General features: G+C 31.5%; 1 protein-coding gene across 1 annotated transcript in view; it reads right to left on the bottom strand.

Annotated features, from left to right (window-relative positions):
* Positions 1 to 11,749: 11,749 nt before the first annotated feature.
* Positions 11,750 to 21,810, bottom strand: part of Rpe (ribulose-phosphate 3-epimerase) — a 54,592-nt gene continuing 44,531 nt past the window's right edge. The window contains exons 4-5 of the mRNA XM_085812836.1: positions 18,785 to 18,871; positions 11,750 to 11,949 (exon numbers count right to left, since the gene is read on the bottom strand). Of these exons, the coding sequence (XP_085668962.1) occupies positions 11,827 to 11,949; positions 18,785 to 18,871 (210 nt within the window). The 3' untranslated portion in view covers positions 11,750 to 11,826. The remainder of the gene's footprint in view (positions 11,950 to 18,784; positions 18,872 to 21,810) is intronic.

Raw genomic sequence — 21,810 nt, forward strand, 5'->3', positions numbered from 1 at the left:
CGCTGAAGATAAGGATAGTGCTGACAAATCAACTTCCAATTCATTACGCGCCCGCCGCCGAGCAGCGTGAAAATGATAAACAGATTTCGGATTTCAAAACATACTTTCGCTTTAGATCCTTTACATATTAACAAATATATATCGGAAATTCTATTTGATATAATCGAAAGTTTAAGCTTACTTTTATAAAATTGCTCTTACAGTCTGCAAAAAATAATAAGCCGGGTGCAATTCGAAAATTAAGGAACAACGCAATCATCAACATTAACTGAAATAGATAATTATTTAGCTTATACGTCCATTATACATAAAATGCGCACGCGAAAACGTATTCTGCACTTGTGCACACTCATATGCGCAGTCGTAAAAGGTCTTACGCGCACGCGTGAACGCCTCTGCGCATGTGTCAACGCGGCGCATGCGCAGAAAGTTTTTAGTTTTGATGTCCGGATTATAGATCATTCCGAATTATGGGTGTCCGAATTAACGACTTTTGACTGTACATGTTAGGATCTATTTATATCGAGATAATATATCGATAATGCATGGCTTCGATCGCTATGAAAGAAAATTGGTCATATGTTACAAATCTAGAAGAAATTTATAATTATACTGTTAACTATAATGAAAGAATACAATACCTAATTTTGAAGATCAATAATTTGAAATTGGTTTCATAATGATACAGATGTAGAATTACAGTGACGGGATGAACAAAGCGCATAGCATATATATATATATTGTTTAGTGCATTATCTCCTTGGACAAAAGTAGTTAGAATTCTATTGAAATGAAGAAACATATAAACAAATATATATTATTAGCATATATATATATATATATCAAGTATGTAAAATTCATATATATATATACGTGTAGAAAGATTTATTTATTTGTACATATATGCAGTGAAAAGAATTTAGACTCCACCACTATATTTGGTTGACTGAGACCACCACACTTAAGTTTGGTTGATTGAGAAAACCACATATTTAGGCGCTACCACATTTAAAGAACACTGTGTTTGGTTGACTGAACTTCGCACTTCCGCCCAGTCATCCTTCACGTAGAAAAGAATATAAAGAATACCATACGTGCTTCCATGATGTAAGTTGCAGCACGCCCAGCTAGCACTGGAAGATCAGTGCTTCGAATCCAGGAAAGAAGAGAGTTGATTTCTAACATTTTCCCTGAAGAATATTATAATTATCGATACTGATGTTTATGTACATTCTCGGAAATGTTGGTCACCTTTATAGGTAGTTGCATGAGACGTTTCTCTGCATTTTCTTGCTTGTTTTTCGTGTTCGAGTGAATTTTTGTATTGAAATATTCCTAGTAATTGGGCCATTTTTATTTCGAGAGTTTTCTACTTAAATTATGCACAATATATATTTACTATTTGGAAAATTCATTTCATTCAAAATAATGTGATTACAGTAAAAAATCCAGGCGCATTTCTCAACTATTGGCGCATGCGGGAATGCCAGTATTTTCATTTCTTTTACAAATAAAATCAATTGCTTTACTATTCATCTTTTCACTTTACTGTTTCTATGAATTAAGATTACATAATTAAGGATATATTACATTATAACTTTTCATTTAAGTAGACAAATGAAAGCTTGAAATATTTTCTAATAAAAAATGGCCTGTATTTTTTTCAATACGGAGAAAACCACAAAAAATTATGCTGCCAGTTTCTTCAAACACAAACAGGAAAAGCACCGCCCTTAATCTGAAACCACTCCACGTCGCAAATTCTTTCATCACATTTATGCGCTTGTTAATGTTACTTTATTTCTCATCTCACAAACTATGACATTTTCCGAAATTTCTCAAAATGTGAAAGTTATTTTTTCTTCATTAATTTTTACAAATGAAGTAAATTTACCATTATTTAAAAAGGAATAATTCAGTTTCTTCAAATGAGCAACACACCAATCGTCGAGGAGATAGCAACACTGGTAATTTGTCCAGGGTTCATATCTCTGTGAACGGGCTAGCTACAGACCAGGAGTAGCCAAACTTCATATAAACCGAAACAGGTATTAGAATTCAGCAAATGAAGAATCGGAAGCAGATTTACCAAGAGCTACAGTTAGATACATAAAGCAATAAAACAATTTTTGAGTATAAAGTTTGAAAAAAATGTTGTGTTACTTTTAGGCCGCATTCAGAAAAATTGCTTCTTGCGATGCCAAAATTGCATTTTAATCAAAATATAGTTTCTTTTTTCGTATGTTGTATCTGGGCATTAGTTTTACCAGATAGAAAACCGAAATTTTTTTTTTTTTTTTTTTTTTTTTTTTCCCGGGGGGAGGGTTATAAAATTTAGATTTAGGGCTATAAAATTTAGATTCTATTCGAATAATTTTAATAGTAGTAAATTAAGTAATAAAAAACGTATTTCTTTACAAGGATGTGAAAGGTTCTTTATTCGTGTAAATAAGACAGTTATCTGGAAAAAAGAACTAAACGATATTCCTTTAATTTGACCTCTAAGACAAAGAAGACGGGAAAGAACACCCTGCGGAGAAGCTGTATTCAGTATTTAAAATTTATTTAAAATATGTTGTCAGCTTTTAGTAGGGCTATTGCATAAACAAACAGTTTAGTTTTCCATTGCAACTATTATCCAACCCAGCATACATATAAATGCACATATGATATTCTCATTTAATTCTTTAAATGCGGATTGGATCATCTGATATGTTTTGCTTCTTGCAATTACAACTAAACATAGATGTAGAGCCATTCAATAACATTTTTAGCTATATCATTAACATTGCCTGGTGCTAATGTGTTTGTATTTTAGAAAGTCTTTAATCTATTCCAAAAACAGTACCGCCACGGCCGGAAAGTGCAGAAATGACGCTCTTTGAAACTGTTTAAAATGTCCATACATATAACTTAAAAAGTAAAATTGTTTTAAGTTTGTATCGTTTCACGATTTCTGTTTCATTTGGAAGCCATATTTAACGAAATTTGATTCGTTAAATATGGCTTAGGTCGAGCATCTGCCATTTGCTCGACCTAAGCCATATTTAACGAACCAAAGAGCCGTAGTTTGGCAATACCATATCATAATAAAAACATTCGGATACGTAGCCTAGTAATTATAAATTGCCTTTATCTCTACAGCAAGGATGTCAAACTCGCGGCCCACAACAAATATTTTTGCGGCCCGGCCAATATATCGGCAAATAATAATATATAATAATAAAATAACATATCAACGAAGAAAAAAATGAAATGTTTACTGCTAAGTAATTAACGATAATTTATTCAGTGTTGTTAGATTACTCACAGCGAGCTGACACACACACTACTTAAATTAGAAATGCATGTGAGTAGCTTGCGTTCAGCTACCTTCCGCTTTTGGGGGACACGTGCACTCAGAACTTGTACGCATCCCCCGATAGCCGAACTCATGGTCTCAGTTTTCCAATCATAGTTTTCTGCGATATATTGGTGCATGCATGTGCATGCACTTTGCTTTATTATTAATTATTACTTAATTCATATTGTTACAGATTTCATAGGTATTTATTTATTTAGAATTGTAATTAGATTTGCTTCATGTTGCCTTAGCAACGCAGACGATTTTTGAAAAGACAGCTGCGTTAAAAATAGAACAGCGTGTGCATTTAATACCTAAAAAATAAATATCTCGTAATTGCTGTTGCCATCCACAAAAATACAGGTATTTATAGATGTTTCCAGTATATTCGAGAAATTAATTATAAAGCTTATAAAAGCCGAGAACAAACAACTCATCTCAGTAGTAGCTGTAGTTCTAGCGAACTGTTTGTTTACTTAATGCTGTGATTGATTTGTAGCGATTTCGCTGTGAGATAGAATTAGTTTCTCTGTTTTGAATTGATTTTTGCTAAACGTTTGACATTTTGTTATATTGTTAGAATATTTTTGAAGAAATATTTCAGCATTTTGATTGATCTCTTGTGGAAAGAATAAATTTTTGTTAACTTTTTAACGTTTACCGTGTTTATTCCAGCCCTTTGTATTCAGTATGTCTATATCAAAACCAAGTGGTAGTAAAATTAAACGAAAAATCGCTGACGAACATAGAATATTCCAAGTAAAATGGAAATTAGAATATTTTTGCTGTGAAATAAAAGATAAAATAATCTGCTTGATATGTAATAATACTATTAATGTACCAAAGTTATATAATATTAAACGTCATTACGAATAACACAAATCGAAATATAACAATTACGAAGGATTAATGAGAGAAGAAAAGTTGAAAGAGCTCAAGTTAGGAGTGAAAAAGCAACAGTCCATGTTTAGTACAGTATTGCAAGAAAGTGAAGCGGCTGTACATGCAAGCTACGTCTTGTCCGAGTTGATAGCTAAACATTCGAAGCCTTTTATTGACCGTGATTTCATCAAGGAATGCCTAACGAAAGCTGGAGAAATTGTTTGTCCTGGAAATGTGAAGGCTTTTCAATCAATTTCATTGTCTCGAAATACAGTTGCGGAAAGAGTTACTGATTTAGCCGCGAATTTAAGTGATCAGATCAAAGCAAAATCATCTAGTTTCGAAAGTTTCTCCATTGCCTGTGACGAGAGCACGGACATTAGTGGCAAAACTCAATTAGCAGTGTTTCTTCGTTCTTGTGACAAGAATTTGAACATTTTTGAGGAATTACTGGAACTAATACCGATGCCTGGTACTACCACAGGAGAAGATATATTTACTTGTGTTTTTGGACTTCTGCAGAAATACAATCTACCTTTGGCAAAATTAAATTCTGTAGCTACAGATGGCGCTCCATCAATGACCGGGAAAAACAAGGGCTTCGTAGCATTACTAAGGAAAAAACGTAGTGAAATTCACGGTTCAAACATTCATCATATGCATTGTATTATGCATCAAGAAGTTCTATGCACGAAAGTAATAAATATGGAGAATGTTTTGTCATATATAAAAAAAGTTATAAATTTTATAAGATCTCGAGGTTTAAATCAGTGTCAATTCACTGCTTTCTTAAGTGAGTTAGATAGTGAATATTCGGGTTTGTCCTACTATACCGAGATACGTTGGTTATCTTGCTCCAAGATTCTCAAACAATTCTGGGATTTGAAAGAAGAAATATGTCAGTTTTTAAAAACGAAAAATCAAGACGTAAGTTTGTTTTACGATCCAATATGGATACAAGATTTATCTTTCTTGGTTGATATAACCAAACACTTAACCGATTTAAATTTATCGTTACAAGGAAAAGATCATATCATTACGAACATGTTTGACTTAATTAAAGCATTCAAATGTCAACTAGTTCTTTGGGAAAAACAACTTAAAAATGAAGATTTGACGCACTTCCCGACGTGCAGCATGAACAAATCAAGTTTAGATGATACTTGTTCGTATCAAAAATATGCAGAAAAAATTACAAATTTAACAGCTGAAACGAGGTTAAATGATTTTAGTTCCCTAGAAGACAAATTTCTTTTGTTTTCTTCGATTTTCTCAATAAGTATTGACTCAGTACTCAGCCATATGCAAATGGAGGTGATCGAGATTCAATGCAACTCAAATTTGAAAGCAAAATTCATTGAAGTGGACATGCCTGAATTTTACAAATATTTACCAGCCAGGTTTGAAAATACTCGAAAATTCGCATATGAAATTATTTCCATGTTTGGTAGCACTTATCGGTGCGAGCAGTTATTTTCAATCATGAAAGGTAATAAGTCTCCTATTAGAAACCGTATTAATGATGCTCACCTTGGGTCAGCGTTGAAAGTTATCACTGCAAACAAAATTTCTGCCGAAATAGGAAAGATAATAGCAGAGAAGAGATGTCAAGTATCAGGACGTAAACATTAAATGTTTCTTGTTCTTTTCTATTTAAATAAATTTCTTTTTTCTATTTAAATATATATATATATGTTTATTATTGTATTATTCGAAATAAATCTATGTTTCTATGAATATTGATTTTTTTTTTTTTTTTTTTTTTTTTTTTTGCAGCCTGCCTAAAGTTAAACCTTGTTTGTTTGGCCCAAGTGTATCTATGAGTTTGACATCCCTGCTCTACAGAAGTATGATTAACATACTAATATCCTTATTACAACATATCAGTTTGTAATGTCCTGAAAAGTTTTATCAATATGTTATTTTTCAATTCATATACAAATCATAAATTCAACAGCTAGATTCCATTTTCATATAAACAGATGTATAAAGCATAAAATGAAACCACTGATCTCGTTGTTTATCTTTCCTCAAAACTTAATTCCTCTAGATATAATTTGTTAAAGGTAAACAATATTCTGCCAAGTTATATTATGATATATAAAAGAGTACAATTGAAAAACTCATTTAATCATATTCGATCAAAACATTTTATATATAATTCTGGAAAAAGAAATAGAAATTTGGTGGCATATTTCATTAATAACAGTGAACTGAATTAGTAAAACATTTTTATCGTGTTATCTCGTTCATATAAACTACACTGAAAAAGTTACATAGTTTTAGTTAAATACTTAAAGTAAAAAATAATTTCTAGATAATAAAATACTGTCGATTATATGATTAAAAATAAAACAAAGGGGCAGGGATTCGGTATTTATTTAATTACAAATGTTTGGCTTTTGGTATTTAAGCCACTAGCCTTTTCATATTATCACTTCTATTATTCCACGAAATTATGTTGAGGTCCTAATACAATTTGTATATGGTAATCTCAAGGTTAAATAAAACTGTAAGGCTGCAAATAATGGAAAATTTTAAATGAAAATTGGCAAACAGAAATTTATTTAAATTGACAATAACCATTTTTATATTCTATGTCATTTCGGTACCCTAATTTCAATTGTTCCTTGAAATACTGTAATGTCATGATGTAATTTAAGTTCCACAATATCAAACTTAGTCACGTACGAGCAGAAATATTACAAAAGTTAAAAAAAAAGTTATAATTCATTTAACTGTGAGAATCAAAAAGGATTCTATGTTTTATTACATATATTAAATCTGTAAAATGCGGAAAAGCGAGAAAATCCTGTCTTTGAACCCTAAAAAATAGTTCTTTCTAGGTTAGCGTAAGAAGGCATCAAATTCACTTAAATTTCTGTTTGATTTAGAAATGCATTCTCTCAGGTCAATAAAATTTTGATTTAAAACTTCATATTGCTAGAAAATGCACAATAGCTAAACTTACTGAAATTTTTTAGAAAACCGCCAAAATTTGAGAAATTTCTTTAAAATTCTGAAAAATGTTCACTAGGAAAATCATTGATCAATCCTATGATCAAAAGATCAAGCATTACGAGGATTAGTTTGATTTCTGAAAAACAAAATTCAGTTCTAAATATAAATATGTATACCAAATTTTGGAAACATTCCTGAGGAATATTGTATTATTATTCCAAATATATATAGACTTAAAATGTCAAGAAAATGTGTTCGGTGAAAAAGGGGTTAACATTTAATTTCCCAAAATAAACTGGTCTACCAGTAACCAAACAGAGAAATAAAACTAAATAGTGAAAAAAATAAACACGTAAAACATGTCGAATAATCAAGAATTTACAAGAATGCATTAGAAAGTTTCGAGATTCAAAAACTAACAAGTAGTGAACAAGTTGGCATTCATTAGTGGGGACGTCATTTTATGACCTCTCCATCATTCCAAAGGGGAGGCGAACATAATGCTCTAGGCAATGGGCCCATCTTAGAGCATTTCCTGAAAGGCGAAGCAGACGTTTTTGGAGGGATTTGTTAGACAACAATACAGCCGTTTTCGAAGCATTTCGTTCTGAAGGACCGGGGTTAATACAAAATTTGCATCTGATTAAGTTGGCTAGACATGCCTGTGTATTCTGATTGATCCTAAATAAGAGTTGTGAGGTAACTGATTGGGCTCAGACAGAGTGAAAACTTTTTTATACCTATATATGTAAATTATAAAAATACCTATAATTGTAATTATGTCAAAAATGATAAATTATGTTAAATATGCCATTTACGAGACCATTAATATTAACTTGAGGAATAGTGGTAATATTGGCATTCGTCAAAAAAGGTATTAAATACCAGAATTCATCTTTTTTTTGTTATCAAGATAATAATCTTCTGGCCTTTCAATTATAATTTATATTAATATATTTCAGTTGGAATGCATGAAACAATAAATATCTTATAAACATTGCTGTTCATTAAATAAATCCCCTCTCCCCCTTGGGAAAAAAAAAAAAAAAACTTAAAATTTCTTATTTTACAACTGGCATATTCATTAGTTAATTTTTACACTCTTCGAAAAAATTTATTAATGTAAATACTCTTGAATACATATTGTCAACAGCACATGCGAATTTGACTACCAATTTGAATTCTTCAGAAAGCTTATTTTGAAAATATTCTTGTCTTGATATCCTTCCAACAGAAAAATTCACATTACTGTATTTGTTAATAGAAATTGGTATTTTGCATAATGAAACTCAATCTAATGTTTGCCAAAGGAGAATAAAATTGGTGAGCTGTGTGCCATTCTAAACGTTTCCTCCAGCATGCACAGTCGATTAAAAAGCTGAAGTTGTATGTCAAAAAAAAAAAAAAAAAACTGTTATATATAGTGCTTTTTAAACATTTATCTTATTAAATACTTTTACTGTTTCTGGAATTATCACTCTTGCTTTTTCATATTCAAGGTGAGTAGTTTTCTAAATATTAAATAAAGAGATGCTATTTATTGTAACTTGTGTCTCCCCACCTGTGCTAGAAGTTATGATTCTCATCACCTTAATAATGTGTTTGTAAGTGTATCACTATTTCCACCATGTAACCAACAAAATGTTCTGTTAATATGTATAGTTTTCTATTACCACCAGAAATACAACATTAACTTAATTATACAATTTAATGTAAAAAAATCCAGCTTAATCCTTTTTTGTTTAAGTTGATTGAATATGTTTCCTTATATATATAAATAATTTTTGATAAACCAGAAAATAGAAAAGAAGACAACATTAATAAAACTTTTCAGCGATGAGAACTGCACTTTTACTTTTTTTATTCAAACTGCAGCATTTGGCTTGAGATAATAATAATAAAAATAACAGTATATGAAACGAAAATACTCTTATATTCTTAAAATATACAATTGTTATTCTTTAATGTTCACATATCTTATAAGAAGAACAATTATAGTATTATAAATTCAGACCAGTGTTTCTTCCAACTTAGGTGGAGTGAGGTTATGTCAATTTTAGACTGGAAGTATATTTACAACTCATTTGTAAGATAGGTAGGTCAGTTAGTTTAGTTAATTAAGATTATTTAGCTGATTAAATTCCCATAAGCTGTTATAACACTAGAAATCTACATTTCCTCTTAATAATGTTGCTGAAAATCAGTGTTCTGAAGATTTACTATATAAGTGGGAGCAGTTATTAGCAAAATACATCTTCCTCCTAAACTTTGGTATTTTTGACTTTCTTGTTCTGTGTTTCAATGTCCCCATTTTGGACATCCAAAGCTAAATATGTCAACTCTGTATTAAAGCATATACCTTAACATTCTCCAAACAAGAACTAGAATCAAAGCTCTCAGTATTGATGAATGAGATCTTCTTTGGAAGGACAAAGTTCAAACACTGATGACTAGTTGGTATTAAAGCCAACAAATAATACCTTTATTAAGACTACTGCATCAGTTGTGGTTCAGATTGTCTAAAGCTGCAGTTAATCCACAACATTTTCTTTCCCTCTCCTCTAAAAAGAATAAATGTGGAAGCTGTATAAATTAGCTGAAAAATTTATCTTCAGTTTTATCAATATTCTTATGACTAGGAAATGTATAAAGAATGTACAGGTTGGTTATAATTGATGGTGTGGTGTATTTAATTATGGCAAAGTACACTAGGGCTATCTGCCTAAGAGGGAGGGATGCCTTTCGTGGAGGACTTTCTAAGGGAAACTGGCTCGTATACACGTTACACATGGGGAAAACCACGAAAACACCCATGCAGCCAGCCCGTTCGCAGGATTCGAACCTCGGACCGAACTACCAGTGTTCAGCGACTTTACCGCTCGGCCGCTGGTGGGCTGGTTATAATTGAAGTTACCCTGTTTAGACCTATGTACTAGAGCTCTTGATAGATGTATTTTGTTAAACCTGTTTGATGTTTGCTCTTGGTAGATGTGTTTGTTTGTTTTGTTTGGTAGATATATGATATGAACCATGCAGAAAGAAAACCTGCTATTAAAATTAATAGTTCAAATTTTGACCAACAAATAGCACTTTTCATGCAATATAGAAAGGATGTTCTACAAATTTGGAGCATTTTAAAAAACTTGTGTTTTGATAAAATTCTTCAAGTAATTTTTCCTCTGCACTGTGAGAATATTGATGCTTGAAAGGCTTCAAAAAGGTCTTATGTTACGGCAGAGTTTGAAAAAAAAATTATTATTATTAAATTTGAAGAGCCTGGGGAGTTGCATGTGCTGTGAGAAGAGGATGGAAATGGGTTTCAAATGAAGATGCGGAAGAAGTTGCTCTTGCTGTGGTCGAAAGAGCATATACCAGTTCCTAATATTCTTTGACAAGTGCTTAAGCTGTGTCACATGAATTGTTTCTCCTTTTGTCGATAGTATGAAAGGTTCTATGATCTACTGTAAAGTGGTATCTATAAAAGTTCCAAGTTCTGCAAGAGCTGCATTTTGCAGACCCAGAAAAATGCACTGACTTTACTAACCTTCTTTTCGCTAGAATAGCATTTATGTATGCTCTTGGCACATTTTCTGGTCAGGTGAGTTGCATTTTTACCATACATAGAATAATCAATATTGAAAACTGTCACATATGTAGTATTGCAAGTCCTAATGTTTTGCATGAACAATTTCAGCATTCTGATTACATCACTGTAAGGTGTGGTTTTACTGCTGATTTCAATGGTAATCCCTTTTTCTTTGAACACTCCTCAAGGTCCTCAAATGTATTCCATCAAGGGTAATATTTAAGGAGCATGTCATGTCTGCCTTACAAGAATGAGAATGTTTAGACTTCATGCAAGGTGGTACATCACCTCACACTGCAGTGAAGGCACTTTGGAGATCAGGTAATTTCAAGAAGTTTTTTTTAACTGTCTGGCATTTTCATTCTGCAGACTTGAATCCCTGTGACTTCTGGCTCTGGGGATTCCCCAAAGATCATGTCTACAGAAGAAGTGTATGAATTGTGCTTGAAATGAAAGCAAGTCAACATGAAGCAACTAACATGTCATGCTGCTACAATTGATCAAGAAGCCCTTTGTGCTACTTTTGAACATGCTATAAACATACTTTGAATATGTAATTGACACAAGGCACATTGAACGAATGCTGTGATTAAATAAAGTTTTGCACTTTTTGTTCTTCGTGCGCCCTCTTCTTACCTGGTGGTCAAAATTTGAATTGCTATTTTTTGCTGTAGATTTCTTTTCCCTGTGGTCTACATAATGTATATACCAAATTTCAACAAATATACATCTAAATAAGGTAACTTTAATTATAACCCCTGTACTTTTAAGGCACTTTTTTTTAATGTTTTTTTCCAATATGAGAATCACTGTGCAACCAGTGCAAAACTAGATTGCTCAACACATTAGTAAAAATGAATTGCATTAAAAAGGTGATTGAAGAAGCATCAGACTGCATTTTTAAAAGTTGCAACAGGGTTTAAAATTTATATTTTATAAACTCGTAAGAAAATTTTAGGCATAAGAAGGAGAAAAAATTACAGCAAAAGAAATATTTATTAAAAAATAATAATGATCTATAATATATATATGGATGAATATATCTATATAAAATTTATCGCTCTAGTTGAGATTTTTCCATAGCTTCTTTAACTGACTTTCTTAAGAAAGAAATGACTTGTTCTGGATCGTTGCTTGCAGTAATGGCAGTACCTGAAACTATGAGATTTGCTCCAGCCTATAAAAGATGAAAAACTTTGATATAAATACTTAAAAAATTACAAGGCACTCTGATGTACTGACCTATCAATACAGAGAGATCAAAGAATAACTATTTCAAAATGACAATAGAGTAATTAAGAATATAAAATAATAAGAATTAAATACAAGTTAAAACCTATATCAAGATTTTCCTTAAGCTGAATTCCTATCCTAATTCTGCCATTCTGTGCATAAACAACTGAATTAATAACACTATTAACAGTTTACATGAGGGTGTTAGAATTGAAATTTTGAATTTATTAAAAGACAATTTCTCTATTTTTTAGTTACCCTGTTACCATATTTTCAGATTGAAAAAATAATTAAGGATACAAGTTATATCAGAACTGAAAAAGAATAGGCAACATGGATGGTAGGATTGTGATTGCGCAAACATTACCAAGGGTCAAAAGAAAGTTTATAAACTTACGATTCAAAAACACTATATTAGAAGAGTAGAGGAAAATTATAAAGAGTTGAGAAGATAAAGACTGATTTGGTATGAAAAAGAAAGCATATATGAAGGAATATTTAGTGATATCGGAAAATTAAAAACACAAAAAGAGTAAAAAAAATCAGCACTCTGATCTCATTTTGCCTATTCCGGGACTATTACTTGTAGAAAAAGTGATGGCGAGCTTACAAATAATCGAATTGAGTGCTGAAAAAATGAAGAGAGTTCTTTAGAGATCTTCTCGGTAGAAGTGATCTTCCAAGGGAGGAGGCTGGTCCAACTATCAACATGAATATTGTTGAAAATGACTGAACTCTGGAACCTGATACACCATCCTTATGTGAAGTGAGGAAGGCTATTGAGAATCTGAATAACAACAGGGCTGCAGGATCAGATGGCATTTAAGGCAGAACGTATTAATATTGACCTACCTGAACTGACTGATGCTATTCATAAAGTCATACTTAATATTTAATGTTTGAAGAAGATGTCCAATGAATGGAAAGAAGTCTCCATCTGTCCCCTTTTTAAGAAAGGAGACAGACTGGAATGTTACAACTATCGAGGTACAAGCCTCTTAAATGTTGCATTTGAAATCTTTCCTATATGTTATTAAATAGGTTATCACCATATGCATTTACAGTTATTGGTTATCACACTATGCATCTACAGTTATTATACCAATGTGGATTTCAGGCTGGAAAATCTACTAATCAAATTCATTCTCTTAGGCTAATTTCGAAAAAACAATTGAACATGATATTGACACGTTTCATCTTTTTACAGATTTTAAAGCTGCTTATGACAGCATATACTGTGAAAAGCTCTTGGAAGCTATGTTGGAATTTGGATTTCTTAGAAAATTAATTTATCTATGTGGAATGACTTTAAAGACAGTAAACTGCAGAGTTAAAAACCATGTCTGATATATCAGAGGCATTCTACACTAAAAGGGGGTTAAGACAAGATGATGCCCTTGCATGCATGTTTTTTAATATCACCCTTAAAAAGGCTATTAGAGATGCTGGAATTCTAACTAGAAGCACCATATTTCTTAGATCTATATAGCTAATAGTGTACATTGATGACATCGACATTATTGGCAGAAGTAAACAGGTGGTTGGTGGAGACTTTTATTTTTTTAGAGTCTGCAGCCAAAGATATTGGACTAACCATTAACGAGTGTAAAACAAGATTTACGGCAATATCTAGTAGAGTATACAATCCCCTCCCACTGCAAAAAAATTCTTATACTTTCGAGAGTGTTTCTCAGTTTATGTATCTCGGTACTATTATCTCTAATGATAACAGTATTAAACTTGAAACTGACAACAGATTATTTAAAGCTAGTATAGCCCCGTTCACAAGAGCAGATTCGACCGGTAGCGAAAGTCGGTTCTTCCAACGTGTCCCATTCACATGGGAACAAGCATTAACTGACTCGCCGAATTGGAGGTAGAACTTGGTTGAATGTTCCTTACCTCTCGGGAGCAGGGCAAATGGGGAGATTTCCCATACTATACTGCACAGTTCACTTAATTTTAGTTACTGCTTGCTGGACTGTCAGCGAAACAATCGCGCCGATAGATGTCTGGGGATGTGATAGCATCCCCCCCCCCAAATTAGATAGAACTGTACAAGATACGGAAATTATAGACAAGGTTATCTGATGCTAGGTATTCCAGAAATATCATTCAAATTAAAACTAAAGTTAAGACAAGTGCATATCGGCTTCAACGTGACAAGGGACTCGGTAACTTTTGAATGATTTAAAAAAAAAATTAAGCATTTTCATCTGCTTTTTAGAATATTATTAAATGGTTTTGTGAGGCAAAATAATTTTAAGCTGAAGAAAAGTTTTTGCTAATAATTTTTTTTTTAAATTTAAATTTTTGAAGAAAAAATTTACAATTAAAATGTCTTTCTTCTCCTACAATTTTCAATGTCTCCCCCTAGTTTTTTATTGTATTTATTAGAGTGTATTTAATAACTTCAAGAAATAATTTTGAAATTAATGAATTAGTTTCTGAGAAAAAAATAAAAATACACTTCTATCTAAAATCTTTAAAACAAATATAATCTCAGTCACATTTTCATTTCAAATAATTTCCCTTTTCAGTATTTTGCAAAATCCATCCTTGTTTCCATTAAGTATATAATTTTAGATAGGCAGTAAAAATAATAAATAATTTAGCCCATACCTGTGAATGTTTTAGGACTTTAAATAAAAGTATTTATCAAAAAAATTCAAAAGGTTTCTCAGTTTGCATTTGCAGTTTAAAGAATACAAACTGTCTAAATAGACATTTAATCATTTCAAATCTTTAAAATTTTATTACTGAATTTCAATACACACATATATATAAATCAAACCTAGTGCTATTTATTCAATTGGTAAATATAAACATAAATTACAAATCAAAATCGTAAAAACAACCTTGTATTTAGCGTAGGTATAATGAAACACTCAAACGATTTCGAGGGCAGCTAAAGGTCCCTCCTCATTAGGAGAAAGAAATACTTAGAAAGAAGAAAATAAAGGAGTCACAGAAACACGTGGTCCTTATCAGCACTGCACGTGGTTATAACTAGATTATTAATCAGAGTTGCACTGGCCGCCTACTTTTACTGAGCCAGGCTATTTGATCAAGCATAAAGGACAAGAAAAAATTAGCGAAGTTAAAATAGCGAGCGAGGGGCATTGCATTTGCCCTTCACTCTCTATTTTAACTTCGCTAATTTTTTTCTTGTCCTTTATGCTTGATCAGATAGCCTGGCTCAGTAAAAGTAGGCGGCCAGTGCAACTCTGATTAAAAATCTAGTTATAACCACGTGCAGTGCTGATAAGGACCATGTGTTTCTGTGACTCCTTTATTTTCTTCTTTCTAAGTATTTCTTTCTCCTGATGAGGAGGGACCTTTAGCTGCCCTCGAAATCGATTGAGTGTTTCATTACACCTACGCTAAATACAAGGTTGTTTTTACGATTTTGATTGTCACATTAGCGTGTTTCTCTTCTAGTCTATAAATTACAAACCTTTTTTTTTAAATCTTATGTGGCCAGAAAAATTGCAAAAAATCATAAAATGCAAGCAAAATTTTTCTGCATATGGGTTTGTAATAGATCGATAATAGTTCGTAAATGATTGTCATTGTACTCAAAGCCGATGATAGCTTAATTAAATTTATTTTATCAACAGAAACACTTCAGAGTTCTGGAATTTTCCGCAGAAATACTCGTACAAGTGTTTAGAATATCACTAAGTATAATCAGTAGTTATGCTTCATTCTAATAAGAACGTTAAACACAACGGAATGCAAAACACATTTTAAGAGAAACTTAACTCAGAAATATCTCCAATCTCACGCTGAACTAACAACTTGCAACAATAACAACTTATATAGCATAAATAATGTCAAAAAATAGTGTGGTATAATGAGATTATTACTTTGAAACCGATGTTTTAAATTGATGCCCAAGAAGAACCAATATTTCCCATTCTGCTTCATTGCATATCTTTCAAAAAAAGTAAAAAAAAATCATCCAATTAATTTCCTTTATTATTTTTCTAAATGCAAAATGTTTGTTTTATAAGCTGTGAAAATGTCGGAAGTTTGTAACTGATATATTTTTAGATATGAAATTTTTAAATTAATGGGCGTCAAAAGTCTAAAAATATGAACGATTTTCAAAAATTCTCCCGAAATATTTAAAAAAAAAATTACGCTAAAAATTTCATTTAATTTTTTTTTTCCTCCACATTGTGTTATGGTGCAAACTATAATATTCTGAGATTCTCAGTTTATTTGATTTGAAGTCCAATCCAGTCCTTCCTAATGCCTTTAAAATTCTACTATCTTAATTCAGTTATTTTTGCCGATAGATGGCGTTACCTCTTCGCGTTTGGTACTACCAGAGGGTATAAAAATCCGTTCAGTGGTTGCTTTCCATTATTTGAAGTTCAGATTTTGAGTGTAAGGTGCATTTGCCCCTCGCTCCCTATTTTAACTTCGCTAATTGTTCTTGTCCTTTATGCTTGATCAGATAGCCTGGCTCAGTAAAAGTAGGCGGCCGAAGCAACTCTGATTAAAAATCTAGTTATAACCACGTGCAGTGCTGATAAGGACCACGTGTTTCTGCGACTCCTTCTCCTTTATTTTCTTCTTTCTAGGTATTTCTTTCTCCTGATGAGGAGGGACCTTTAGCTGCCCTCGAAATCGATTGAGTGTTTCATTATACCTACGCTAAATACAAGGTTGTTTTTACGATTTTGATGGTCACATTAGCGTGTTTCTCTTCTAGTCTATTCTCAGTTTATTTGTTAATATTTGCAAAAAATCATTTCAACTTTAAATTTGAAAAAATCTAATCCTCTAAAAATCAAAAGCGTGACACCACATCCACAAACAGTGTATGTATAAAGTTTGAGTTCTATATGTTATCGGGAAGCAGTTTAAAAATCCATGACCATCTTTTAACCATAGCAACAAGCACCAATAGTGAACTAAATAACAGCTTATAAAATAATAATAATCATCATTAAAAAGCATATATTTTTCAGGAACCATTACGAAAGTTCAGGTACCAGTCGCGAAAGTACAGATTACAAAATTAACAACAATAAACTTAAAAAATGTGTAAACAGTATTAGAAATCTGCCAATTCGGAGACATGATTGTTCACAGAGGCTTAGGTGTAAAGGGAAGGAAGACGGTGGTCTTCTGAACGGGTCCTAAAGACGAAATTCTTTCATGTCTCCTTTTTCTCCTCTTGCTAACGGCAGCTGTGCGAAGGCGCGTTGCATGTGAACGGGGCTTATGTGTTTTCATGGTTTAAAGATTTTTTTATTATCTAAATTATTAAACTTCAAGACAAAATAAATCTTTATAAAACTCTTATTAGACCTATCATATTATATGGTAGTGAATGCTGGCCATTAGCAATAGCAAACGAAGATAGACTTCTAATCTTTGAAAGAAAAATACTGCAAAAAATATATGGCCCAGTTAGAGGAAATAATAGATGGAGAATTTTGTTTAACTATAAAATATATAGAAGATACAAACAACCTAATATTGTCAGAGTCATCAAATCTTATCATATCAGGTGGCTTGGACATACTTTTAGATTTGGCAATTTGAATCCTGTTAAAAAGGTGACCTTTGCAATCATAGAGGGTACCAGAAAAAGAGGAAGACATCATATAAGATGGACAGACCGTGTAGAGGCAGATTTAAAGGCTTTTATATTGGCTTTGGTATTCCTTTTTTTGGAAAGACAGGGATGTCTGTTTTAGTTGTCATATATTTTTAAGAGGAGTCAGATTCAACTATCCCTATTTGAATCTAAGAATCTATCTCTATTTCCTCCTAATGCTTGCTCATCACATAGAAGGTAAAAAGCTGGTTATGTGGTTCATTAAAGTAGAAATTCAACATAAAAAAGTTCTAGATGATAATTTTTTTGCAAATGCTAATGACATAAATTCAAAATTAATTAAAAATAGACGGTAAAGTCGTTTTGATGATTACAACAAAGTTTTCAATGCAATTAGAAATATTCAAAATATGGAAAAACTTTGCTTTGCAACAATATATTATAGCTGAAAATACAATTGAGCTGACAAATAATAATGGAAACTGGATTGTATAAAAAATCATAATGTTTTCAAAGCAAGTTCTTAAATGGATGTACAAATTATTATTTTTAGCTGGGAATTGTTACTGCCAAATTGATAAACTTTGATTTCTGTTTTCATTACTGCCATGATATCTACAAATTAAAGTTGTTAGAAAAATAAATAAAAAAGTGGGCCATCTATTTGTGCAAAGACATTTTCACTAAACTGCAAGTTGCAATTGATTTTAATATCTCTATAAGTAATTTCAGAATTTTCTCCATTTAAAATTATAAATCTCATTTTCTCCATTTAAATTAATTAATCAGCATTTTCTCCATTTAAAATTATAAACATTAAAAGGAAGAAATTGAACGGTGCCTTTTCAAGATAACTTTCAATGATCTGCCAAAGGGAAGAGACAACTTAAGTTAAACAGTTGAGTATTAATATTAAAATAATTAAAATTTAAATAAATTCACAAGAGCTCAGTTGTTTAGTTAAATGTTCTGTCAGTTGAAAAAAATTTTAGGATCAATGCATTAGAGGAAAAAAAGGATTTTTTTATACAAATTATAAAACTGCTCATAAAACTATAAATGCTAAGTTTAACATATGGTTAGTTTTTTTACATAAACATTAAAATACTATATTATTATGTTCAACTGATTGTTTTCTAAATTCACAATATTCAAACTAAGCAAAATAAATTAAAAAAATAATTAGACATGTATCACTTACTTCAGCACATTTTGCAATAGTATTTGGTCCAACGCCTCCATCCACTTCAATATCTAAACTGTGATAGGCAGATCTCAAATATTGGACCTGTTACGATACATATATAAAAATACTTTGAAAATTTCATATATTCAGACTGTTGTTACATTCACTTACAGATTACTAAAGCTTCATAAAATTTACTAACATAACTTTATTAGCCATTGAATAATTTTCATCTATCCAGGTGTTCAAATAAAATATAACTGTCAGAAGAAACCTGTTTAGTAGAATTGTATGGATTTTTGAATTTGTGGTGTCAGAGTTAAAAAAGTTTGGTGACTGCTATTTATGTGTGTAGTGCATATGTCTGCCTTAACCTCAAAAATCTATTTTATTTTTTAATTTTTAAAACTTTAAATGTAAAGCTAAAAGAAAAACATGCTTCTTTTTATTCACCTGGAAAACAAAGATTGAAAACATTCTGCACCCAGTGATTAAGAGCAATTTAGGTAGAAGGAGTTGCCTGTGCTCTGCATGTGAATTCATGCAAGCCATCTCATTCTATGATTGATTAAGTATTTTCAGTCAAAGAAACCAAAATTTTGGCATCCCTAGGTGGGTGACTTAATTGGAAAGCTGAAAAGAAGGTAGAAAAGGTGGGAGAAGATTTATTATTTTGGATTTTGAAGATTTAATGTTTAATATTTGAATGATTGTATTTGATACCTAAATGGCAGTTTAGATGTATGGAAATACAAAGTTTTAGAAATTTTTAGTAAATAATTAAGAGAGTAGAAATGGAAATGTGTGAAAGAAACAAAACTGCTCAAGGACTTCATTTACTAAGGCCTATAATAAACTAGAAAGCATTCTAAAGATATTTTGCTTTCTTACCTCCTTTCATAATGTACATGTTATCTTAATGTAAGTTTGTGAAAATAGAAACTAAAATTAATTACTGTAAAGGCCCTTATTTTCGCGAAAATAAATATATCGGTGATTTCGCGAGTTGAAAATTTCGCAAATTTTACATGAACAGAACCGAAAGTTGAAAAATTTCAGAAGTATCTAAGTAAAGTTGAGAAAGTTGAAAAATTCGATTGAATTGTTCAACGTTTTTAAGGGACTCTTTTTCTGACTGAACTAGAGAAGAGGAAAATTATTCCAGTTTTTGTGCCCGCTTTCTGCACAGGAGAGCTCCAACCTTTGGACTTAACTGTAAATGGCGAGTTCAAGCGTTTGCTCAAGCATGAGTTTATTGAGTGGTATTCTAATGACCTTCAATTTCTAGAGAAAAAAGAATCTGTGAATATCACGACTAAAACCGATTCACGCTTCTTGACTTATGCGCATATTTAATGGTATTGAAGCCAAACATGAGATAATTTTGAATGGCTTCAAAGAAGCTGGTATAAATAGTTCTAAGTGAATGGGCTGCCTTCTATTAATTTTATTGTTTTATATTCGAGAAATATAGTTGTATATTATTAAAAAAATACTTATAAGAAAGAAAGTTGTCAAGAAAAAAGCTTGTAACTGTGCAATAAATCATTAAATTTTGGGTAAGTGAAAAATTTCTGATTTTTTTAATTATTATTTGAGGCGGAAAAAAAAAGTATTTCGCAAGGCTTAAATTTTTGCGATTACGATGGGCTTGCGAAAATAAGGGCCTTTACAGTACTTCTGCAAATTTAGGCAATATATGTTGTTTAAATACAGGTCTTCTAGATATATCCAGAAAGCCATGCCACTCAGAGGATTAACCAATGATAGCATCGAATATGACAAAATGAAATCTGTCTTGGTTTATTCAAACAAAAGGCAGATGCTTTAGAAGTATCTTATAACAGTTATTTAGAGAGTTTACAGAATAAAAAAGATTTTGAAACTGAATGTATTTCAGCTGAAGAATATCAAGGAAAAGCTCTAAGAATTAAACTAGGAACCTAAAGTGTGTTAGATTGTTGAAAAAAATTTCGACTGAACACTTTTTTATAATAGTCATTTATTACAAGACGATAAATTGCAAAATTTTTATGTCACTGACTCCCCGAAGTTGAATTCTATAAATGTGGAATAGAACTTTGTGTAATTAAAAGATTGGTTAATATTTCAGAACCAACTTAGAAACATACACGAGAATACAAATTTAACTAATATAGATAAACTTCATTTTTTAATTCAGTCGATGAAAGTAAAATCAGAAGCTAAAGACATAGTTGAATCTTTTCCTGTGATAGATAAAAACTATTCTTTAGCTAGTGAAAGTTTAATCGAAAAATATGGCAGAGATGACCTATTAAAAGATCTTTCTTGTTAGAGAGTTATAAAGCTTGTTTTAAACAACATGAATAGAAATAAAAGTGATTCTTTGAGTTGTTTATTTAATAAACCAAACGAAATATTATGTTCAAACTGAAGAAAAAATCTTAAAAGTACACAGAATACTTCTATGTTTAGTATAAATGAAATGTTTTTTATGATGAAGGTGAAAAATCTGAAAAACTTCCAAATTTTTACAGACTTGATGATATACTTTGATTTAAGTCCAGGCTTGCTAATGAAGATGAAACACCTAAATTCATTGCTCCTTTGATCCTTCCATTGAAACATTTAATAGTCAAATGACTAATTGAACAAGAACACTTATTTAACAAGCATGCAGTTTAGGCTTTTAATTTTACTTTAAGCCTAAGCAATAAGATTCACTGCATCAAAAATTTTCAGTTTTGCCTAAAAACACCAAATTATACCCCCCCCCCCGGGATAATACGTGAAAAATCTGCAGAAAGATAATTTATACATGAATAATAAGTTCACAGTATAAAAGATTTTGTATCTTTTGTGCACAACTGAATTTGTTCAAATGATTTAGTTTTAAATATCAAAATACAGTCAAAAGTCTTTAATCCGGACATCCACTATCCGGAATGATCTATAATCTGGACCTCAAAGCTACATACTCTCTGCGCATGCCTCAACGCACAATGTGGTAACACATGCGCATAATACCTTTACGCATGCGCATATGTGTCTACGCATGC

Source organism: Stegodyphus dumicola, chromosome 3, assembly GCF_044657685.1.
Source record: "Stegodyphus dumicola isolate Sdum_Otavi_A_Nest chromosome 3, ASM4465768v1".
Taxonomy (NCBI): Eukaryota; Metazoa; Arthropoda; class Arachnida; order Araneae; family Eresidae; genus Stegodyphus; species Stegodyphus dumicola.